Here is a 25,766-nt window from a genome sequence, read left to right on the forward strand (position 1 = left end):
AGACCTACAGGAAACGTATGATCTCTGTAATTGCAAACAAAGGTTTCTGTACCAAATATTAAGTTCTGCTTTTCTGATGTATCAAATACTTATGTCATGCAATAAAATGCAAATTAATTACTTAAAAATCATACAATGTGATTTTCTGGATTTTTGTTTTAGATTCCGTCTCTCACAGTTGAAGTGTACCTATGATAAAAATTACAGACCTCTACATGCTTTGTAAGTAGGAAAACCTGCAAAATCGGCAGTGTATCAAATACCTCCCCAATGTACCATCATTGTTCATAACGTTAAGTTACTGGATGAATAATTGTTATTTTTGGCAGGGTGGAGGCACGTTTCTAATCAAGAGATGAGTTCACTATTTAGTTGGTCCTTCGATGCGTTAGCATGGCTAGTGTATTAGGGTCAGGGGCAGAGTATGGGCCCGCCTGTGGATGGATGTAGGTGTGGAACAATGTATTATTTGGCCCTGGTTTGGTCCACAAATGTCTTCTGCTCGCCGGAGGGTATAGTGATCTTCATCACTGCTGGGTAGAGAATGCCGAACTTGGTGTCCCGGCAGCAATGTAGGAGCCCCCTCACTCGTTGAAGGCTGACCTCTTCTTCATGACTGACGCTGTGTAGTCAGGCTAAATGCAAATCTTCTGGCCGTCGTGGGTGATGGAAGCTGCTCGTGATGCCTTACGGAGGACATCCTCCTTCTCCTGAAAGTAGTGGAATTTGACTACGATGGGTCTGGGCGGCTCCCCATTCTTCAGTGCGGACTGTAACGTTTTGTGTGCACGGTCAAGGGTGGGGGCGTAATCGAGGCCTAGGATTTCCTGTAGCAGTTTAGCTATGAACAGGGTAGGCTGCAATAGCCTACTTTCTGGAGTCTCTCTCTCACACCGAAGATGCGACCGCTGTCTGTTCTCGAGGTCCTCGACCTTGGAAGTAAGTGACGACAGCCCATGACGACAGCTGGTGCAATGGCTGAGGAGGTCTGGCCGTTCTTTCGGCTTGAGTGGTTTCGCAAACCCCTCGAGGACCGAGGGACGATGGGGCCCGATGGATCCGAGCTAGCTATAGTATCCATCGTGGATGATGAATGGGCCGGAGTCTCAGACAGTCTCACGGTCTGTTGAGGGAGGGAGCTCTGAGGATCTGAACCCAAGGTAGAAACCATCAGAGAGGGAGACAGAACAGAGGACGAAGGTGCAGGTACCTCCGGATCCGATCTGGAATCGGAAGTCCCCAGGGAAGAAGGCACCGAAGCTGTTTCTAATCTGTGTCCGGTCCTGGCTTAACATCTCCAAGGAGGCCCCTGTTGCCAGAGGACACTGTTTACGATTTCTACGGCGAGTGACATATCTCCATGGCTGGTTGATAGGATCGAGAACAGGAACATCCACCAAGTCATCCTGGAGCATCCCACCAACTCCATTCTCCAGGGAAGGGGGAGACCCTTCTGGGAGGGATCCCTGCAGAGAACCGGCCAGTCGGCTGTGGAGAGCCGACACGGCGGCGACACTTCCACCAGGCCAGAGCGGCGTCTGGCTACTGGGGTGGAAAATAAAGAAAAAGTAGGCGGGCGTGGATTCCCCAGTAGCTTGTGTAGGTTCGCTACCTGTTTGCTAAGTGTAGCCACTTCGCCCCTGTAGTCTGCTACATTGAAAGTCCGGGCGGTCCACATTTTCCCTGAATAAGTTTTGAGGGAGAGTGCAATTGGCATGCTGACTGCAGGAATGTCCACCAGAGTTGTTGCCAGAGAATTGAATGTTCATTTCTCTACCATAAGCTGCCTCCAATGTCGTTTTAGAGAATTTGGCAGTATGTCCAACTGGCCTCACAACCGGGGGGGTGAAATCCATAGATTAGGGCCTAATTAATTTATTTCAATTGACTGATTTCCTTATTTGAACTAACTCAGTAATTTAAATTCACACTAATTTGAAAAAATAAATCATTATAAAATGGAATAAATAAAGTACTGTCCAAATACATGAAATTGATGTCAACATCTTATTTTATTTCCAACATTTTCTTTTCTGGGTTGATGGCTGTCTGCAGGATGTGGGCTGCTATCTTTAGAAATCCTGCTCCAACTCCATGTGTGACCATGTCAAACTGTTGGCAGTGGTTTGCCATGCTGTCAACTAACTCTGTGAGGATTTTCTTGAAAAGCAAGAGGGTCATTGGTTGCGTTCTGATCCTTCTGATTCTCTACCCTTCACCCAGAAGTGTGCACTCATTCACTCCCCCTCATGCATTCAAAAGCATTGGCATGGTGCAAGTATAGAAGTTTAGGTCCCACATTCAACGTAATACAAAGGATTTACATAGCATACATAAAGGCTTCATAAGCAATCAATAAATCAATCAATCAAATGTATTTATAAAGCCCTTTTTACATTAACAGATGTCACAAAGTTCTTATACAGAAACCCAGCCTAAAACCCCAAAGAGCAAGCAATGCAGATATAGAAGCACGGTGGCTAGGAAAAACTCCCTAGAAAGGCAGGAACCTAGGAAGAAACCTAGAGAGGAACCAGGCTCTGAGGGGTGGCCGGTCCTCTTCTGACTGCCGGGTGGAGATTATAAGAGTTCATGGCCATTAAGGCCAGATCGTTCTTCAAGAAGTTTAAACGTTCATAGATGACCAGCAGGGTCAAATAATAATCACAGTGGTTGTTGTAGAGGGTGCAACAGGTCAGCACCTTAGAGGAGTAAATACCAGTTGGCTTTTCATAACCGAGCATTCAGAGGTCGAGACAGTAGGTGCGGTAGAGAGGGAGAGAGACGATCAAAAACAGCAGGTCCGGTGAACAGGTTAGGGTTCCATAGCCGCACGCAGAACAGTTGAAACTGGAGCAGAAGAACGACAATCGTCCACGGTGATCAGATCGGGGTTCCATAGCCACAGGCAAAACAGCAGAAACTGGATCAGCCAGGAGTCGTCAGGCCAGGTAGTCTTGAGACATGGTCCTAGGGCTCAGGTCCTCCGGGAGAATTAGAGGGAGCATACTTAAGTTCACACAGGACACCAAATAAGACAGGAGAATTACACCAGATAGGACAGACTGAGCCCCCCGGCACAGACTATTGCAGCATAGATACTGGAGACTGAGACAGGGACGGCATGGGAGAGGATTAGTAAGCCAGTGACTCAGCCCCCGTAATAGGGTTAGAGGCAGAGAATCCCAGTGGAGAGAGGGGAGCCGGCCAGGCAGAGACATCAAGGGCGGTTCGTCACTCCAGTGCCTTTCCGTTCACCTTCACACCCCTGGGCCACAATCGTAGGACCTACTGAAGAGATGAGTCTTAAGTAAAGACTTAAAGGTCGAGACGAGTCTGCGTCTCTCAAATGGATAGGCAGACCATTCCATAAAAATTGAGCTCTATAGGAGAAAGCCCTGCCTCCAGCTGTTTGCTTAGAAATTCTAGGGACAATAAGGAGGCCTGTGTCTTGTGACTGTAGCATACGTGTAGGTATGTACGGCAGGACCAAATCGTAGAGATAGGTAGGAGCAAGTCCATGTAATGCTGTGTAGGTTAGCAGTAAAACCTTGAAATAAGCCTGAACAGGAAGCCAGTGTAGAGAGGCTAGTGCTGGAGTAATATGATCACATTTTGGTGTTCTAGTCAAGATTCTAGCAGCCGTATTTACCACTAACTGAAGTTTATTTAGTGCTTTGTAGCCGGAGAGTAGAGCACTACATAGATGATTCACATATCAGCTATAAGCATGTCACATACTATATAAAGGGTGACATAACCATTCCCACTTTAAGGTGAATTGCCAAATGTGACATAATGCACTATGTATATTTATACACCATGAAGCATTTATGTAGTAACCTTTATGCGTGTAAGTTGTACTTTGTTTAAAGTGGGACCAAAGTTTCCACCATATTCCTTACACCACTCCATTCCTTTTAAATCCATGAGAGAGCTGTGAAGTTACCTTGTGGTATTTAGCTCAAACAGCCTTTGAGGGTCATCCACTGCTGAAGCAGTGTGGTTATCTGCCACATCACACAGGTTGAGGAATCTTGCGGACAGCGTCTGTGTCCCTCAAAAGTCTTAGAACATCACCTGGGATCCCACAGGTGAAGAAGCCGGATGTGGAGGTCCTGGGCTGGCATGGTCACATGTGGTCTGCGGTTGCGAGGCCGGTTGAATGTACTGCCAAATTCTCTAAAACGACGTTGGAGGCAGCTTATGGTAGAGAAATGAACATTCAATTATCTGGCAACAGCTCTGGTGGACATTTCTGCAGTCAGCATGCCAACTGCACGCTCCCTCAAAACTTGAGACATCTGTGGCATTGTGTTGTGTGACAAAACTGCACATTTTAAAGTGGCCTGTTATTTACATTTACATTTTAGTCATTTAGCAGACGCTCTTATCCAGAGCGACTTACAGTTAGTAAGTACTGGTCCCCCGTGGGAAAAGAACCCACATCCCTGCCGGCCAAACCCTCCCCTACCTTGGACGACACTGGACCAATTGTGCGCCGCCCACAAGGTGCACCTGTGTAATGATCATGCTGTTTAATCAGCTTCTTGATATGCCACACCTGTCAGGTGGATGTATTATTTTGGCAAAAGAGAAATGCTCACTAAAAGGGATATAAACAAATTTGTGCACAACATTTTAGAGAAATAAGCTTTTTGTGTGTATGGAAAATTGCAGGGATTTTTTTCTTCAGCTCATGAAACATGGAACTTTACATGTTGTGTTTATATTTTTGTCCGTATACATTTCACTATGCTTTCTTTGAGCCCAACAATGCAGATTTATCTTGATACATTAAGGGGTGGTTCTCGGGCACAGATTAAGCCTAGTCCTGGACCAAAAAGCAAGCTAAATGGATCATCTCCACCAAAAATGCTTTTTAGTCCAGGAGTAGGCTTAGTCTGTGTCCGGGTAACCACCCCTATGTCCTTCCTTACCTTCACACAGTGCTGAGAAGGCACTTGTTTCCCATATTTGTTTAGTGGGACACAAATTGTGTTTTTCTAATAAACACTGGGTTGTTGACTTTGTCTTTTGTTGTTCCCTTTCTAATATAATGCTGGACAGCATTTAAAGATAACTTTTCTGAGCCCTCAATTCTCCTTTCCAACTCTTTCCCTGTAATGTCATTATTTTTGGTGGGATGTTTGCCCACCTATGTGAGAATGCTGTTCATTGACTACAGGTCAGCGTTCAACACCATAGTGCCCACAAAGCTCATCACTAAGCTAAGGACCCTGGGACTAAACACCTCCCTCTACAACTGGATCCTGGATTTCCTGACGGGCTGCCCCCAGGTGGTAAGGGTAGGCAACAACACATCTGCCACGCTGATCCTCAACACGGGGGCCCCTCAGGGGTGTGTGCTTAGTCCCCTCCTGTACTCCCTGTTCACCCACAACTGTGTGGCCAAGCACAACTCCAACACCATCATTAAGTTTGCTGACAACACAACAGTGGTAGGCCTGATCACCGACAACGATGAGACAGCCTATAGGGAGGAGGTCAGAGACCTGGCAATGTGGTGCCAGGGCAACAACCTCTCCCTCAACGTGAGCAATACAAAGAACCTGATCGTGGACTACAGGAAAAGGAGGGCGGAACACAACCCCATTCTCATCGACGGGGCTGTAGTGGTGCAGGTCGAGAGTTTAAAGTTCCTTGGTGTCCATATCACCAACAAACTATCATGGTCCAAACACACCAAGACAGTCGTGAAGAGGGCATGACAACGCCTTTTCCCCCTCAGGAGACTGAAAAGATTTGGCATGGGTCCCCAGATCCTCAAAAAGTTCTACAGCTGCACCATCAAGAAAATCCTGACTGATTGCATCACTGCCTGGTATGGCAACTGCTCGGCATCCGACCATAAGGCGCTACAGAGGGTAGTGCGTACGGCCCAGTACATCACTGGGGCCAAGCTTCCTGCCATCCAGGACCTATATACTAGGCGGTTTCAGAAGAAGGCCCTAAAAATTGTCAAAGACTCCAGTCCCCAAGTCATAGACTGTTCTCTCTGCTACCGCACGGCAAGTGGTTCCGGAGCGCCAAGTCTAGGTCCAAAAGGCTCCTTAACAGCTTTTATCCCCAAGCCATAAGACTGCTGAACAATTAATCAAATAGCCACCCGGACTATTTGCATTGACACCCCTCCCCCCCTTGTTTGTACAGTCTTGCTAGTTGCTGTTTATTATCTATGCATAGTCACTTTACCACTACCTACATGTACAAATTACCTCGACTAACCTGTACCTCCGCACATTGACTCGTTTCCAGTAACCCCTGTATATAGCCTCGTTATTGTTATTTTATTGTGTTACTTTTTTATATTTTACTTTAGTTTATTTAGTAAATATTTTCTTAACTCTATTTTCTTAAAACTGCATTGTTGGTTAAGGGCTTGTAAGTAAGCATTTCATGGTAAGGTCTACACCTGTTGTATTCGGCGCATGTGACAAATAGAATTTGATAAAATAAAATTTGATCAATGGTATCACGGACACAATGCATATACAGACTGATAGTGGGAGATAGAGAGGGATATCTAGTCCACCATCAGCATGACTGTAGTTATGTATCTAAAAACCTGTAATTCTACTCGTAATCCTATCTAATTCGTTAGCTAGCTCGGTATCTGTCAGGCAATTGGAGCTGGCTGCATTTCTGGAAAGTCTTCCGACGACGACAGTAGCTACTTTATCGCTTTGGACGCAGCATGCAGCCAAGTCTCCAATGACGAGGCGGTGGAAGTGTTGCTGATAGCCCATTGGCTTGGGAACTTCCTCGAAAGAATATTTCGATTCACCGCTAGAGAGAATCCCTTTTTTATAGAACCTGGTTGAGTGTCGCACAATAACTACGTCAGCGCTAAAGGTCTTAACAGGTAAGTGAAACATTTTGAGGTAAAATAGACCGTGGTCACATGTCAGTTCGGCTTGTCTTCAAGTAGTGTATATAAAATAGTTTTTTTGGGATATGAAATACATTCAGTCGATTACAATGCATAATTTTTACATTGAAATTATAGCATTTGCTTGTAAGTGTTTATCTACTAACTAGATTTTCGGTGCTTCCTGTACACGTCAGCATAGCAGCCAGAAACTCCGTGCCCGAGATCTCTGATTGAGTTTACAGAAAGAGTAAATTCGAATTGAATTAGCAATGGAGACATTATACGGTCTACCTTTCGCAGTGTTGGAATGTCCTAATATAAAACTAAAAAAGCCATCATGGCTGCACATGCCGTCGGCTATGACAGTCTATGCGATCGTTATTGTATCGTACTTTCTCATCACTGGAGGTAAGTTTTCGAACACTGCTGCGTCGTGAGCTGGCTAGCCAATTTAGCCAGGTAGCTGTAACAGATGGTTTATAAAGCCTCGATACAGGATTTGGCTGTAATGTTATTACGTTACACCCAACTTATAAATAGCTAAGTACATGCATTGCCTACTAAAATATTATTCAACGTCTTATTCATCATCACATTTATTTTATGCAGTCAGACCTATTCAATCGGCTAATCAGTGTTGGGCCGAGTACGGAGGAGTTAGCTAACTTAGCTAGCTAGTACTAACTAAGCTAGGTAGTACTAACCATCTAGTAACTGTTCACCAAACCCACGGTTCGGTACATATTGCGGTTTTGGGGTCACGGCTCGTTTACGGTACAGCGGAAATATTTTTTCCCAAAAATGTAGTTAATTTTTGTTTATTTGGCAAAATAAGCTAAATTAAAAACCATCCTATTTGTGGCTAAGGGCAGTTTCTGTGACATCATTCATAGTGATCCTGGCATTGTCTGTTGTTAAAGGGTGTGTTCGTAAATTCAATCTGGAGTGCCAAAGTGCGCTCTGGGCGTTCGTAAATACAGAGCGTTTCGCTCTCGGAGCGTTTAGCGCGCACACTGGACGCTCTGGCCGAGGAGTAGGATTGATCCGAGCGTTCTGACCTCACAACGGCAGTCAAGCACCCAAGCTAATGTTGGCTAGCTTGCTAGGTACTTCCAGACACAAATGAGAGAGAATCTCACTCTGACCATTTTACTCGCCCTAGCAGAGCTAGGGTGTTTTCATGTTATCAAGAGCGTTGGTGACTGTAACTGTGCTGCTGGCTACAATTTAATTGCGCTTTTTTGCCGAATTTTACTGACGCCGGCCATATTCAACGTTCAACGGGTGTTGAGTTTTCGTAAATTAATCAGTTATTCTGCGCTCTGGTACACTCAGACAAGAGTGCTCTGAAATCTGAGTAGATAGCCAGAGTGAATTTACAAACGCACCCATAGAGTACCACAGTATCAAATCAAATTGTATTTGTCACATACACATGTTTAGCGGATGTTATTGCGGGTGTAGCGAAATGCTTGTATTTCTAGCTCCAACAGTGCAGTATATCTAACAATTCACAACAATACACGCAACCTAAAAGTGAAAGAATAGAATTAAGGAATATATAAATATTAGAATGGGCAATGTCCGTGTGGCAAAGACTAAAATACAGTAGAATAGAATACAGTATATACATATGAGATGAGTAAAGCAAAAATATGTAAACGTTATTAGTGACTAGTGTTCCGTTATTAAAGTGGCCAATGATTTCAAGTCTATGTATATGGGGCAGCAGCATCTAAGGTGCAGGGTTACTTAACCGGGTGGAAGTGATGGCTATTAAACAGTCTGATGGCCTTGATAGAAGCTGTTTTTCAGTCTCTCGGTCCCAGCTTTGATGCACCTGTACTGACCTCGCCTTCTGGATGATAGCGGGGTGAACAGGTAGTGGCTTGGGTGGTTGTTGTCCATGATGATCTTTTTGGCCTTCCAGTGACATCGGGTGCTGTAGGTGTCCTGAAGGGCAGGTAGTTTTCCCCCGGTGATGCGTTGGGCAGACCGCACCACCCTCTGGAGAGCCCTGCGGTTGCGGGCGGTGCAGGTGCAGTTGACGTACCAGGCGGTGATACAGCCCGACAGGATGCTATCAACTGTGCATCTGTAAAAGTTTGTGAGGGTTTCTTCAGCCTCCTGAGGTTGAAGAGGCGATGTTGCGCCTTCTTCACCACACTGTCTGTGTGGGTGGACCATTTCAGATCGAGTCATAATACCCATGAAACCTAGTGGTCAAACAGGGAAATGGTTCCAATAGTTATTCCACCATTCAATTTTCCCATAGGGGATTTTAGAAATACTTAAAATAAAGTATTGTGTTTCGTGTAGGCTTACACTGGCGTGACATTTTTTAAAACCATTTAAATTTACACAATACCTGTTAGCCAAGGTGTCGGTTAGAGATTACATGCAGAGGCTTGCAGGGATTTGAGTCTTGCATGATGTCTACTTTGATGATAATTAACATTTTTGAATCTGAGCGTAAATAGAGCCGAATGTATTGCTAAAAGTCGCCTTGTCTGAGAGAGATTTACATGGTTATCAAAATGTCACGCCAGGGTAAGCCTACACGAAACACAGTCCTTATTTTAAGTGTTTCTAAAATCTCCTATGGGAAAAATGAATGGTGGAAAAATGATTGGAACCATTTCCCTGTTAGACCGCTAGGTTTCATGGGTATTATGACACCTCCACTGTGGGGCTCTATGTTGGGCCTCAAGTAGAGGTCTAAAAAGTTGGACCCGTTCCGAAATGGACCTGGGTCTTTCCCACCCAGACAAATATGCATAAATACATTTTTCAATATAGAGACCCGTTCCGAACGGACCCGAGGACGACCAGTTTATGTATAGACGTGGTTGGATCCTAGTGAGGGAAGCAGCAGAAAAGTCAATTTGTAAACTACTTCATTAACCAGAGCTGACACAGCGTGAGGGAGAGCAGGCAGAGGGGCCTTGCGGTACTGTAAGCGAATGAAACGGGAGCAAGGAGGCAGGGAGAGGCAGCAACCAACCAAGCCCACTTGCGCTAGTAGACTAAGTTCTAGCTTGTCATAGCTAGGTTATTTATCATCCAATATGATTAGGTAGTACCTGTCTTGACTGCATCAAACTGAGTTGGCTAAGCTAGCTAGCTAAGTTAGCTAGCTAGGCTAATTGAGTCTGCATGTGCTTTCTTCCTGTCCTACAGTTACAAATAACAACACCTCCATTCAGATGATTAAATAGCAGCCTACCTGTTGTCTCATGTTCGTTGTAGCATACACTTCTCATTTAACTTTTAATTCCACGATTTTAATTCCATCTTCCATTGATTAGATAATCTCCTAATATGCTTTGCCACAAAGGAGGCTCTATGACTGTAGTGGTGCTTTGATGACTTGTGATTGGCCTACAACAACTACACGCGCAAATAGCATAGGCTATTCTCGTTGAGCAGTGGAGAACATACTATTAACTTTTTATCCACAACTCAGTCCATCGCCGTTGTAATCGATTGTGAAGACAAAATGTTCCCAAACTGGAGATTTAAAACTATTCTGGTTTATTGAGCCCACCACTCGCCATCTACAAAGTTCCCGGCTGCGCCTCACAAAAGGATAGTTTGAAATCCGCCAGTTAAGATTTGAATTTTGATTACAACGTGCACATAGGCTGTAGTTGTTTTAACGGAATAGCCTACAATGTTTTTTCAGCTCAGATTTACTCACGAGGCAATGGCATACAACACAGCGTAGGCATAGCCTATAGGCCTTGTGTTTTTTTATATATTAATTTGGGTTCACAGTGCGGACCGAACCGAGGTTTCTGTACCGAACAGGTTCGGTAGGAATATGTGTACCGAATACGTGTACAATTACAGCCCTAGTACAAGCTAACTTTGCAGTAGCTTGGTGGTAGCTAGTAGGCTTGGGCGGTATCCAGATTTTCATATTGTCACACTGTCCTTCTCTTATCCTGGGATTTACGGTATTAACGGCATAGCAGACAAGGGGTGCTAAAAACGCAAGAAAAGCCCATTGGGCATCTATTACCAGAATGCTAATGAAATTAGCACAAACTAATAGCAGAATCACATGAGCTGTTAGCTAAATGCTAACGAGCAAAAACAAACAAACTAATTGCAAAAACAGGCAAATCCAGTTCCTGAAGTTATACAAGCATAGTTAGTAGCTACCGAATGTCATTTTCGGTGAGTGTGGGCATTTACAAGCGAAAGTGAACGAGAGAAATTGTGCAAATGAACAAGGTTGTGATGCATGCTTTTCTGAATGAAAGAGCAGCATGTGTACACATAGCAGAGGGGAGAAGAACGGAGAGAAAAAAAAAAACGCTAGTAGGAAGCACAGGCTTCCAACCAAAGATTATGGATATACTGACAAGATACACATCTCTCCGCCCTAACAATGGGAGGCGTTGTCCACAAAGTGGCACGGTGGGCTGTCTTGCCCCTGCCTATCCTTTTCTTTGGATTGGTGGATACATCTCATTATTGTAATATTTTTGGGAATATTCGATGAGGGTTGTTGACGTCAACCGCCGGTATTCAATGGAGAGAGATGCAATGCTACTAGCCTCATGACATGAACATGCATAGTAGGCCTGACCCCATTTAGTCGACTCGTCGATTGTTTGGTCGATAGGCTGTTGGTTGACCGAGATTTCTTTAGTCGAGCAACATTTATCCTTTTATCATGGTGTACAAGACACCTGTCTAATTTGCGCCTGTCTGAGTGGACTTATCCATTGTGGAGGCCGTGGGGATGGCACAGTCCACTCTAAGAGGTGCTACTGAAATTGTATATGGTTATATCAGGGCCGGTCCTTGCCGTTCTGCCGCTCTAGGTGAGACCAGAAAGCAAAATTACGTTGAAAAGATGTGTAAAATACGTATTTTCCAGACGTCGAAGTTAGGTTAAATTTACGTTCTGAATGAAAGGTGAAAATACATATTTTCTGTATGTTTAAAATACATTTTTTTCCAGGACGTTGAAAAGGCGTCTTTTTGGGACGTTGAAAAATACGTATTTTCCGGACGTTGAAATCAGGTTAATTTTCGGTTCTGAAAAGTTAAAGACGTCTATGTTTGGAAAAAATCAAGGCTGGTCCAGACCGGACAAAAAGACATCCAAAAGTCATCGGCGTCAGTCTGTGCTTACTGTGCTGTAGCCTACAGTGTTGCCTGAAATTAAATTTTATGAATGCCCATCTATGTGGTAAGCCTACCGTTTGTAAAACACAAAAAAATAGACGTCCGGACAGGACTAAAAAGATGTCCAAAAGACGTCGGCTCGTGCTTACTGGGGTGTAGCCTTCCATGTCGGCCCCAATGAAATTGTATGTATGCCCATCCATGTGGTAGGCCCACCATTTGTAAGGTCGTTGTAACAGGCTGTTGCATTGGCTTTATTTTTCCTGATTGTTGTGACTAATCAATTTGGCAATTTAAGCTCTGGATATCAGCTACCCAACTTTATCAGGAGTTATCGTGAGCCTATTTGCAATGTGTTTATACAGTGTGAAATGCAGAAGTATTTTATTTTTCGCTATGACCACTGATCATGACAATGGGGTGAAACTCCTTGACAACACTTGTGATTGTCCATTCCATATTGTCCATTTTACTTAGACCTGTCCTGTTTTTAGGATATGTTGTTTAAGTGATAATGCCTGAGAAGCCGGTGTTTGGAGGATATATTGGCACGGTTGTTGTTGTTAGGTCCGAGACGAAGTCAAGGGCCGACAAACAGTGCCAATATATCCTCCAAACACCGGCTTCGAGGGCATTATCACTTTTATACAATGGGTTACCAACATATTCAAATAATGATTGACATATTTTCATTAAACATTTTATTTTTATTAATTTCTTCATACTATTTCATCCTTCCACAAGATATCGTCCCGACACAAATCTAGGGTTGCTACCCAAGCCAGCTGGTCGTTCGTTCTATCGGTTCGGTTGCTAGAGACGCGACCCAGTCATTCATTCTTTTTGTTCTGTATCTATGGACGCTACCCAGTCGTTCGTTCTAAATGTTCCATTGCCATACTGGCAACGTTCTTATCCCTTGCTTGCTAGCTAGCCAACTATGGCAAATTTACAGTCACATCAAAAAGTGCAGCCAGAATAACAGCAAAGTAGCTGCATTTGCATTTGTTTAAGCTGTTTTCTAGTGACATTTATTTGGATAAATCCATAACAATGAGCTAATGAGGCGCGATTTCACCTGGCATAAAATATGTGCTCACTCGTCAGGACACTGTTGTTCAGAGGAGCTAGCCAACAACACAGCTAACGCAATCACTTCAAACTGAAGCTGGAAAGACTGAAAACTAGCTGCACTTCGTTTCGTTTTTGGGCACACTGTGTGTGTGAGAGCGGGAGAAGGACCCCTTTGGCCTTTACAGTCTTTGAGTTCGTCCTTGGTGAGACAGACAGTCTTTACAAATACTGCTGGTTGTCTTTTCTGCCAGTGTGCATCATCGGGATATAGGAAGGTCACCTGCCTGCTCTGCTCCTCCAGCACTGTGACAGCATATTTTCTGAAACAGTAAAGCTGTTGCTTGACTCTACTGTCAAAGCTGCTAGCCATCAGTATAGCTATACTTCATATTTACTTTTTCCTTGCCAATGTCGACTGGAAATTGAGAGGCATAATAGCTGATAAGTGTTTAATTAATTAATTGAATTGTCATGCCCATGCCATTTGCAATCAGTCTGTACAATTAACACATTTATTAGTGACCTGTGATTGAGACATTTTGTCCTACAGGTAACAGTTATGGCCTTATGACTTGTGTTCAAGAAACATGTTACAATTTACAGTGTTCAACAAGGTTTCCTTGATAATTGTACTTCACTGATGAGCAAGAACATTTTCATATTGTAATTCTTTTTGCAGAATACCTTATTGAACATGTGACCAGTTTCTGTTAACAAAGTGGCAATGTACATTTGACTGAACACAGTTTAGCAACAATGGATAAGTCTGCCCTCTTCCTCATCAGTACAGTTAGACACAGTAGTAGTATTGGGGACAAAGTGATATTCCACTTCGGTTTCTCTCAGCTATGGAGACAGGTCATCAGCCTGAACAACCTGTGAAATATGAACACAAATGATGGAATGGTTAGCGTGTGCGGAAACCTAAAACAGATTATCAATGTACCACTCATGGCAATTTTCTCAACTCAAATACCTTTTTTATTTTTCACAAGAACTGTGCGCTCCAACCAATAATTCAAAAAACTTAGGTCTTATTGAGTAGTTATAGCACATGTAGGGATTAGGGGTGTGAACGTTTTAAACGAAGTTGGGATCCTTAACGTTAAGAAATTCCCACTTTTTAAATTCTATGAGAAAAAAATATTCCATTTTATTTGGAACGGCAAGCCAGACAAAATTAAACGGGCCTATTTATATAATGAATATGAATTCGGAGGACATAAATTATTAAATATTAAAGCATTGGACCTATCACTAAAAGCTTCAGTCATACAAAAGTTATACTTAAATCCGAACTGGTTCTCTAGCAAATTAGTAAGATTGTCTCACCCCATGTTCAAGAATGGCCTTTTTCCCTTTATTCAGATTACAACCTCTCAGGTTTCAGTTATTTGAAAAGGAAATCATCTCCCAAGTATCACTATTTCTAAAACAAGCCATAGAAAGTTGGTTGCAATTTCAATTTAATCTTCCAGAAATGACAGAACAAATAATGCAACAAATATTGTGGTTAAACTCAAATATACTAATTGATAAAAAAAAACATTAAAAAAAAAAAAACATTAAAAAAGAAAAAGGTATAATCTTCGTAAATGATATCATAGGTAGGACTGGTGGAGTTATGCAGCTAACAAAAACATATGGAAATGTCTGCTCTACCCAAAATTACAACCAAATAATTGCAGCATTACCGCAAAAATGGAAGAGGAAAGTGGAAGGGGGAAAAAGTAAGGAGCTTGTCTGTCGACCCTGCATTAAAGAACATAATTGGTTAAAGAACATTGTGATAAATAACAAAGTATACCAGTTTAATTTAAGGACCAAAGGATAGACAGCCGTCCCATATAGATTGCAAAATAGTAGGGAAAAGATTTGACGTACCGATTCCATGGCATAGTGTTTATGAACTGATATGCAAAACGACGCCGGATTCAAAACTTATAATTTTTCAATTTAAATTATTATATAAAATTATTGCTACCAATATAATGTTATTTATATGGGGGATACAATCTTCCCAGCTCTGCAGATTTTGCTGCGAAGAGACAGAATCATTAGATCATTTGTTTTGGTACTGTCCATACAGTGGGGAGAACAAGTATTTGATACACTGCCGATTTTGCAGGTTTTCCTACTTACAAAGCATGTAGAGGTCTGTAATTTTTATCATAGGTACACTTCAACTGTGAGAGACGGAATCTAAAACAAAAATCCAGAAAATCACATTGTATGATTTTTAAGTAATTAATTTGCATTTTATTGCATGATATAAGTATTTGATCACCTACCAACCAGTAAGAATTCCGGCTCTCACAGACCTGTTAGTTTTTCTTTAAGAAGCCCTCCTGTTCTCCACTCATTACCTGTATTAACTGCACCTGTTTGAACTCGTTACCTGTATAAAAGACACCTGTCCAAACACTCAATCAAACAGACTCTAACCTCTCCACAATGGCCAAGACCAGAGAGCTGTGTAAGGACATCAGGGATAAAATTGTAGACCTGCACAAGGCTGGGATGGGCTACAGGACAATAGGCAAGCAGCTTGGTGTGAAGGCAACAACTGTTGGCGCAATTATTAGAAAATGGAAGAAGTTCAAGATGACGGTCAATCACCCTCGGTCTGGGGCTCCATGCAAGATCTCACCTCGTGGGGCATCAATGATCATGAGGAAGGTGAGGGATCAGCCCAGAACTACACGGCAGGACCTGGTCAATGACCTGAAGAGAGCTGGGACCACAGTCTCAAAGAAAACCATTAGTAACACACTACGCCGTCATGGATTAAAATCCTGCAGCGCACGCAAGGTCCCCCTGCTCAAGCCAGCGCATGTCCAGGCCCGTCTGAAGTTTGCCAATGACCATCTGGATGATCCAGAGGAGGAATGGGAGAAGGTCATATGGTCTGATGAGACAAAAATAGAGCTTTTTGGTCTAAACTTCACTCGCCGTGTTTGGAGGAAGAAGAAGGATGAGTAAAACCCCAAGAACACCATCCCAACCGTGAAGCTTGGAGTTGGAAACATCATTCTTTGGGGATGCTTTTCTGCAAAGGGGACAGGACGACTGCACCGTATTGAGGGGAGGATGGATGGGACAATGTATGGCGAGATCTTGGCCAACAACCTCCTTCCCTCAGTAAGCGCATTGAAGATGGGTCGTGGCTGGGTCTTCCAGCATGACAACGACCCGAAACACACAGCCAGGGCAACTAAGGAGTGGCTCCGTAAGAAGCATCTCAAGGTCCTGGAGTGGCCTAGCCAGTCTCTAGACCTGAACCCAATAGAACATCTTTGGAGGGAGCTGAAAGTCCGTATTGCCAAGCGACAGCCCCGAAACCTGAAGGATCTGGAGAAGGTCTGTATAGAGGAGTGAGCCAAAATCCCTGCTGCAGTGTGTGCAAACCTGGTCAAGACCTACAGGTAACGTATGATCTCTGTAATTGCAAACAAAGGTTTCTGTACCAAATATTAAGTTCTGCTTTTCTGATGTATCAAATACTTATGTCATGCAATAAAATGTAAATTAATTACTCAAAAATCATACAATGTGATTTTCTGGATTTTTGTTTTAGATTCCATCTCTCACAGTTGAAGTGTACCTATGATAAAACTTACAGACCTCTACATGCTCTGTAAGTAGGAAAACCTGCAAAATCGGCAGTGTATCAAATACTTGTTCTCCCCACTGTATGTAGCTTGTTTTTGGTCACAGGTCCAGGAATGGCTGAAGGATTGCAATATTTACCTGGAGCTAACCCTGCAGATGGCAATACTGGATGATCTGAAAAGTCATAGTCAATCAATCAATAATATAATACTTTTTGAAAAAGATATATATTTTCAATTTACAGTCTGTATAAACAATGAGAATAGAAGGGTTCAGAACTTTTGTGAAAAGTCACAGTACAGTTGAAAAATATATGGCAAATAGAAATCCAATATGGATGGTGTTAAGAGATAGATGGGAGGTGTTGAATGGCGCTGAATGACTAATAACAACTAACAACAACTAATAACAACAAGATGACTAATGTAAAGCATACTGTATCCATAATAAGTGTATAGGTTATACGTTGAGAGCTTTTGTGAAAGAGCGCATTTAGAAAGATATGGCATATAGAAGCAAACCGGATGGACATCATGAAAATGATCGGAGAGGTTGAGGGTAGAGGACATTCAAGAGTAAAAATAAACAAAATAGAGTAACATTGACTGTGTCCATAAAATGTATATAGTGTGTAGAGGCCTAAGCGTTGTTGTTCACTAGTTTACTCCAATTAGGGAAGGGGTGGTGGGGTTGGAAAGTAATAAAGGGAAATGTATTTTTTAAAAGGATATATATATATATATATATGTGTGTGTGTGTGTGTATATACAGTTGAAGTCGGAAGTTTACATACACTTAGGTTGGAGTCATTAAAATTCGTTTTTCAACCATTCCACAAATTTCTTGTTAACAAACTATAGTTTTGGCAAGTCGGTTAGGACATCTACTTTGTGCATGACACAAGTAATTTTTCCAACAATTGTTTACAGACAGATTATTTCATCTTATAATTCACTGTATCACAATTCCAGTGGGTCAGAAGTTTACATACACTAAGTTGACTGTGCCTTTTTAAACAGCTTTGAAAATTCCAGAAAATGATGTCATGGTTTTAGAAGCTTCTGATTGACATCATTTGAGTCAGTTGGAGGTGTACCTGTGGATGTATTTCAAGGCCTACCTTCAAACTCAGTGCTTCTTTGCTTGACATCATTGGAAAATCAAAAGAAATCAGCCAAGACCTCAGAAAAAAATGTGTAGACCTCCACAAGTCTGGTTCATCCTTGGGAGCAATTTCCAAACGCCTGAAGGTACCACGTTCATCTGTACAAACTATAGTACGCAAGTATAAACACCATGGGACCACGCAGCCATCATACCGCTCAGGAAGGAGACGTGTTCTGTCTCCTTGAGATGAACGTACTTTGGTGCGAAAAGTGCAAATCAATCCCAGAACAACAGCAAAGGACCTTGTGAAGATGCTGGAGGAAACAGGTACAAAAGTATCTATATCCACAGTAAAACGAGTCCTATATCGACATAACCTGAAAGGCCGCTCAGCAAGGAAGAAGCCACTGCTCCAAAACCGCCATAAAACCGCCAGACTACGGTTTGCAACTGCACATGGGGACAAATATCGTACTTTTTGGAGAAATATCCTCTGGTCTGATGAAACAAAAATAGAACTGTTTGCCCATAATGACCATCGTTATGTTTGGAGGAAAAAGGGGGTCCTTGCAAGCCAAAGAACACCATCCCAACCATGAAGCACAGGGGTGGCAGCATCATGCTGTGGGGGTGCTTTGCTGCAGGAGGGACTGGTGCACTTCACAAAATAGATGGCATCATGAGGAAGGAAAATTATGTGGATATATTGAAGCAACATCTCAAGACATCAGTCAGGAAGTTAAAGCTTGGTCGAAAATGGGTCTTCCAAATGGACAATGACCCCAAGCATACTTCCAAAGTTGTGGCAAAATGGCTAAAGGACAACAAAGTCAAGGTATTGGAGTCGCCATCATAAAGTCCTGACCTCAATTCTATAGAAAATGTGTGGGCAGAACTGAAAAGGCGTGTGCGAGCAAGGAGGCCTACAAACCTGACTCAGTTACACCAGCTCTGTCAGGAGGAATGGGACAAAATTCACCCAACTTATTGTGGGAAGCTTGTGGAAGGCTACCCAAAACGTTTGACCCAAGTTAAACAATTTAAAGGCAATGCTACCAAATACGAATTAAGTGTATGTAAACTTCTGACCCACTGGGAATGTGATGAAAGAAATAAAAGCTGAAGTAAATCATTCTCTCTACTATTATTCTGACATTTCACATTCTTAAAATAAAGTGGTGATCCTAACTGACCTAAGACATGGAATTTTTACTAGGACTAAATGTCAGGCATTGTGAAAAACTGAGTTTAAAGGTATTTCGTTAAGGTGTATGTAAACGTCCGACTTCAACTGTACGTGTCACGTAAAGAGGGCAAGGGTTGAGGGAATAGGAAATGAGGGATTTCGGTAAAAACTTTTTCGGTCAGAAATAGCTGTAATTATGTTGCTGCTGCTTCAGCAATATGGACAGCGCGATAAACATTGTGGAAGTTCTGTAGTGGTCGCTGCAGCATGGAGGAGAGAGAGACCATGGTTGCTAGTCACTCGCTGTCATTTATATTTTTACATAACGCAGCAAGTCTGAGCACAATCAAATAAATTGCGGTCAGACTCCCTCTAGTCATTTGTGGCCAATAAAAAGAAAAGATTAAAATGGGCATTCTGAGATATGGCTTTTTCTTTGCAACTCTGCCTAGAAGGTCAGCATCCCGGAGTCGCTGCTTCACTGTTGACGTTGAGACTGGTGTTTTGCGGGTACCATTATCGTGGAATTGCCCTGTAGCCTTCAGTACAGGGCGTGGTTGAGAGCACACAATGGCTAAGTCCCAATTCTCCACCCTTCTCCCAAAGTGTGCACTTGCAAACTCCTCGTCATGAATTTAAAAGGATTGGTGCAAGCATTGGAAGGAGGGATTTTCCATTGCTAAATCCATGCAAAAAATTTGACAAATGCACACTTTGGGAGAAAGGAAGAGAATCGGGACGGAACTCCGCAACATGACTTGTCCAACTCATTTGAGTACTTCCTGTCTGGTCACAGTGTGTGACACATGATGTGTCTTTGGGTTGCACGATCAGTGCCAAGTAATGACTAGGAACCATAGTTGGATACAGCACAGTTTTTACCTGTATGCTTGCAACCCCTCCACCTATCTATCCATCCAAGCAGTAGTGACTAATATGAGATACCTACAGTGAATCAAATCAAGCTTTATTTATACAACACATTTCAGACATGGAATGCAACGTAATGTGCTTTACAGGAAAACACTAACTATAAATAAAAGCTGAAATATTTACTACACAACAAAAACATAAGATAAAAAACAAAAGAATGACACAAACTGAACAACTAAAAAGCACCCTAAGGAAAAGCAAAGCTAAAAATATGTGTTTTAAGATCTCCTTTAAATATGTCCACAGGTTTGGCCCCCCTCAGGTGCTCTGGCAGGCTATTTCAGAGGCTTGGGGCATAATAACTAAAGGCTGCCTCTCCATGCCTCTTGATCCTAGGCTTTGGGATAGTTAAAAGGCCAGTGCCAGAGGACCTGAGGAACCTACTGGGTACATAACTTAAAAGCATGTCTGACATGTATTGGGGTGCAAAATCATGGATTGATTTAAAAACCAATAGAATAATCTTAAAATTAATTCTAAAACTCACAGGTATAGATCAGCTGTTGTAGATTAACTTTGTGAGTATGAGCTCCTACATGTGGCCAGTGAAAATGCCCTCCAGTGTTGACCACCACCACTATTCTCCATCCACATCTGAAACTCCTAAACAGACATACTGAAAGACAGACAGGCAAGCAGATGGACAGAAGCATGCGCACACACACATACAGACAATAGCACACAATTTGAGAGCTGGGCAAAATAAATAAACAAATGCAAAACAAAATGTTCTATTGTACATGTACAATATATAGCATGATGACATGCTTTCAGATAATGCCCATAGTGATCCCCTCTAGTAACTTAAGTGCATCATAACTTACTAGCTGGCTGTGATAGAAAATATATTACCATACTATCTAGTTAGCTAGCTAATTGTATCAATGCACCTTCCAAATGTGAAATTACAAGACAAAAAAGACTAGGAGTGTTTGTTGATGTTAGGGCTGACCCCATTTAGTCGACTGGTCGGTTGTTTGGTCGATAGGCGGTTGGTCGACCAAGATTTTCTTAGTCGAGCAGTCCAAAATTGTATGTACTTAAAAATAAATAACTAAAATAATAATGGCATATGAGACACCTGTCTGATTCATGCCTGTCTCAGTGGACTAATCCATTGCGGAGGCCAGGGAGATGGCACACCAGTATCACAAGTAGTACATTTACCGTTTTAATTCCCATATTTTCTAATCTACAATGTTTATTTGGTTACAGTTACATCCCTAGTTGATAGTCTTCCTTGTTGTTAGCTAGGCTAGTCAGTGCCAGTGAGCTAGTAGCCACTGACTGAGTCTTCTTTATTCTAAATGGAAAAGTAAAATAAATACAAACCATATCAAGTTAATTTATACAGTAAAAACGGGTTGCTAGCTAGTTAGCAGAACACACTTTTGCCTCTCACCATAGCCAACTAGCTAGCTATCTAACCTAGCTAGCTAGCTACGTGTACTAGCCATCATATTAGCTGCTAGCTAGCTTACAGCACCTTGCCCGATCTGACTCCTCTTCTCCCGCGACCTCCTCGCACGTGTGGATTTGTCGTAGCAATAGTAACTATGGGGCGGAGTTATGGGAGAGGAGGCGAATCAGCTTTTAAAATGTTTGTGACTCAGATCGGCCCGACGGTCAGTCAGATTCAGTAGGCAGTCAGATCTGGCACTGACACTGGCTCAGCTACTCCAGAGATGTGCTCCGACCACCAACTGTCTGTCATATTCGCGCAGAAAAATGTATCATGAGCATAGAGAAGAAAAATGCATGTTTAGAACTGATAATTGATGGTGCAAGCGTGAATGCAATTCATTGATTATTGAATGTTATGATGGACACAGCTTTATAGAACAAACATACAAAGCCTCTGCTCAACAAACTTGAACTCGCGAACAAATTGTTTGGGGGGCTGCAGTCCGCGAACAACATTGTGCTTATCACCCTCACGACAGTCAAGCAATGCATTCCGGCAAGAGTCATTCACAATCTATTCCTGTTGCGGCCATAACTAGACCTTGTTTTTCAAATGTATCCAGACAATCTTAGTTGTATGCCTAGCAATCAACAAATGTACATTATTTAAAGCACAGGTTTACAAGTATGTCACAAATGACAGCTCCATGACTAATTTAGTCAAAAGATAAGTTATTTTGACTGAACGAGTCAGTAAAAAAAGCCGAACTTTTGGGAGAACCATCAACTGACTTTAGTGAGTGAGGGAAGTGAGGGAGTGGCTCCTAACAGTGACCGGATCTTTTAATTCTGCGACGCTGTATCCGTGAGTGTGCAAAATCTCAAAGTATCTCACAGGAATTTTGGACTACATACATAAATGCCCAAAAAATGATATTCGCAAAACAGCCACTACAATGTCAAAACATGATTTTAGCTAGTTAACGTTAGCATGCTAGCAACGTTAGCTAGCTAGAAACCAAATATTTTTGGTAACTAACCGAAGATAGACCACAGCCTGTCGTTTCCATTAGGAGCAAATTAATCGTAATGAGCAGAACAATCAAAGAGGTGGACAGAGCCAAGCACGAGCTAGCGAGATCCTTTTGGCACGTTCTAAAATGTATTCGCATATTTCTGTTAGGGAACACATACTCTGTGTAGTGCTCTGTGAATAACTCAATTGAGACTTTGGCAAAGGGTAAAGTCTACAAAACTTAGTCCACTTTGTTCATAACAGATTCAGGTTTTGGGAACAGAACTGTATTGAGATCAATGTTTAATCGATGAGAAAATTAGCAGAATGTCAGACAAAATCTATCTTGCTCCATCTTCTCCCGCTGCCGACTACAGGGCTTCCTCATCATTTGGTGGTGAGTGGAAATGCCAACCGGATGCGTCATATTTATACGTATGGCTCATTGTTCTGTGTAGAAACTCTGTGCTAGCTAGCTAGCCAGTGTTAGCTACCTAGCTAGCCAGTGTTAGCTACCTAGCTAGCCAGCCTAGCAAGCTCTAGTCCAATGGAAACTGATGCAATCCTGCTGGCTAACGTGGCTAGCTAGATGACCAGTGGTGACAGTGCGGGCCCTATGTCAAGAGATTAAATGCTCTAATAACTGTCATTGTGCAGCAATTGCAAAGAAAATACTGTTTGAGCTGCCTAGCTAAGTTGGCTTGCAAGGTATACCAGTTATCAGAGGATGCTAGCTAGCTTTCTATGCATGGCAGGACCAGTGACAGTGTTATCAAAGATTCCGGTAGACCGTCTGGTGTTGGGTCAACATTACAAGCAGGACGGACTGTCCTATGGGATGCAAAAAATTATATTTTATAAGCTGTAGTTAATAACAATTCGCATAGCTATGAGCGAACATACTGTAAAGTAGGTAGCTAGCTGCTAACGCTAGCTAGATGTGTCATTTCCATTACCTATACATCTTGCTATCGCATGAAAAATGCATATGACAAAATCTCTCAATACACTGCACGTTAGTCCACAATTTCTTTGACATTTAGATCATAGATCAGGAAAGAAGTGGACCTACCAGTTTTCAAGGACCTACCAGATTGCAACAAACAGTGAACAATGAGAGGGAGATAAATGGGGCAGTATGCTTTAGGGGACGCAGTGAACAGTTGGGAGTTGGGGCCAATTTCATCGTAAATTATTTTCAGTAGATTTTAGGGAAATTGGTGTTACTTCCTTTGACAAATTAAGTTCTGTCTTGACTTTGGAAAGAGTAATAGCTACCTGGTCTGAAAAGAGTGCTTGTTGAGAACGCTCTAACGTAGTTGACAACATTTCCATTTCTTTTTTAATTGTGATTTATTCAACCCAGATGCAAATGAAGCTGCATTATTTTTATAAACCCTTTGGTGGTAGCCCATTAGAATCCAGCGGTCATCGACTGAATTTTTATTGATCATTATGAATTCATTTAGTTCAATTTCAAATTGATCACAGAATGTAGGATTTTGTAGTAATGAAACGTTGAAACACCATCTTGTGGTTCTTTTAGTAGATTCTAAGATTTAAAGTTGTCAGTAGTAAGTGTGGTGGTCAGACAAGCGCATATGTCAATTTTCTATTTTCTTAATTAAAGAAAATAGAGGTGTAGATAATAGCATACAATTAATTTGTGAGCATGTTTTATGCATGTTTGATTAGAAAGTGTACTCTTGCTTTAGGATTATGTGCTCACCAGGCATCAATGAGGTTGTAATCAGAGATTATATGATGGAGAGCCTTGCTTGCAAGTGGTTTGTAATTGGTTTTATTAGATTTGTCTCGCATGTCCAAAATGGCATTAATGTCTGTCCCAATAACCAGATGGAATTCAGTTAATTCTAACAATATGCTGTTCAGAGAATCAAAAAACGTAGGATCGTATGAATTTGGAGCATACAGATTAATAAAGGCAATTTTCTTGCCATTATGGATACATTTAAGGAAAGTGATTCTGCCTTCTTGGTCTTTGCCTTTACCCAAGATGGTGATTTTGAGCTTATGCATCATTTCGCTTTTGGGGGGGCTGATGAAAAAGCAGCCAGTTTGTACAAATGGCTCTATTCTATGTGTGTCCTTTTGGGACGGATGTGTTTCTTGGAACATTGCTATATCAATATGGGAGGAAGTTGGGTTGCCCGCTAACTCGCCAGTTTCAAGTCCTGTGACCCACACTTTGAATTTATGGGAATGACTTTCACGTGATTGTTTTCTTTTCTTTGGATATTTATTTCCCCTTCTAGCTTAGATCGGGCTGTTTCCAAATCTGACTTTTTTGATATAATGTTAGAAAGACCCCACTGAACGATTCAGAACATGAATAATCATAATTGTCTTGGTAAAATGTGTTTTATAAATTTCATCACCAAAGTGTGTTTTCACCCACACTGGGCAGAGTGGATGTGGGCACCCTACAGAGGGGCAGTCCGTTCTGCATGCCTTCTTGACTTCAATACAATGTGTCGTCATGCATTTGTGCATGCACACTGAGCTCATAGCTATCTTGCTAGCTAACTTAGCTCATCAGCTAGCTAATGTCGATCCACCATATTGCCACTTCTATTTGCCATATCTTCAATCTAAGCCTACAAAAAGTGTGCTCTCAGGCCTGGAGGGAAGCAAAAGTCATTCCGCCACCCTAGAATAGTAAAGCCCCCTTTACTGGCTCAAATAGCCGACCAATCAGCCTGTTACAAATCCTTAGTAAACTTGAAGAAGAAAAAAAAAAGGTGTTTGACCAGATACAATGCTGTTTTACAGTAAACAAATTGACAACATACTTTCAGCACGCTTATAGGGAAGGACATTCAACATGACTGATGATTGGCCTGGAGAAATTGATGATACAAAGATTGTGGGGGCTGTTTTGTTAGACTTCAGTGCGGGTTTTGATATTATCGATCATAACCTGCTGCTGTGTAAACCCCCTGCTATATTGTGTATAAAGAGTTACCTGTCTAACAGAACACAGACGGTGTTCTTTTAATGGAAGCCTCTCCAACATAATCCAGGTAGAATCAGGAATTCCCCAGGGCAGCTGTCTAAACCCCTTTTTTTCAATCTTTACTAATGACATGCCACCTGCTTTGAGTAAAGCCAGTGTGTCTGTATGCGGATGACTCAACAATTTACACGTCGGCTACAGCAGCGAGTGAAATTACAGAAACACTTAACGAAGAGCTGCAGTCAGTTTCAGAATGGGTGGCAAGAAATAAGTTGGTCCTAAATATTTCAAAAACGAAAAGCATTGGATTTGGGACAAGTCATTCACTAAAGTTGTCGCACCTGGACTACTGTCCAGTCGTGTGGTTGGACTACTGTCCAGTCGTGTGGTCAGGTGCCACAAAGAGGGAAAATTACAATTG

The 25,766-nt window shown here is 42.2% G+C and overlaps 1 protein-coding gene and 1 long non-coding RNA gene across 3 annotated transcripts in view; one reads left to right on the plus strand and one right to left on the minus strand.

Moving 5' to 3' along the window:
- Positions 1-7,073: 7,073 nt before the first annotated feature.
- The window catches only part of LOC121554151 (oligosaccharyltransferase complex subunit ostc), a 28,880-nt gene continuing 10,187 nt past the window's right edge, over positions 7,074-25,766 (plus strand). Inside the window, exon 1 of one of the 2 annotated variants that reach the window (XM_041867614.2) lies at positions 7,074-7,303. In XM_041867614.2, coding sequence (XP_041723548.1) covers positions 7,165-7,303 — 139 coding nt within the window. In that variant the 5' untranslated portion in view covers positions 7,074-7,164. Of the gene's footprint in view, positions 7,304-22,454; positions 22,766-25,766 lie in introns of those variants that run through there. The other variant, XM_041867615.2, reaches the window with a different exon arrangement.
- LOC121554152 lies at positions 13,209-21,031 on the minus strand. Its single transcript, XR_005997646.2, has 3 exons — positions 20,437-21,031; positions 16,862-16,897; positions 13,209-13,987 (listed from the first exon to the last, which is right to left on the minus strand). It is a non-coding gene; the product is annotated as an uncharacterized LOC121554152 (long non-coding RNA).

Source organism: Coregonus clupeaformis, unplaced genomic scaffold, assembly GCF_020615455.1.
Source record: "Coregonus clupeaformis isolate EN_2021a unplaced genomic scaffold, ASM2061545v1 scaf0003, whole genome shotgun sequence".
Lineage (NCBI taxonomy): Eukaryota > Metazoa > Chordata > Actinopteri > Salmoniformes > Salmonidae > Coregonus > Coregonus clupeaformis.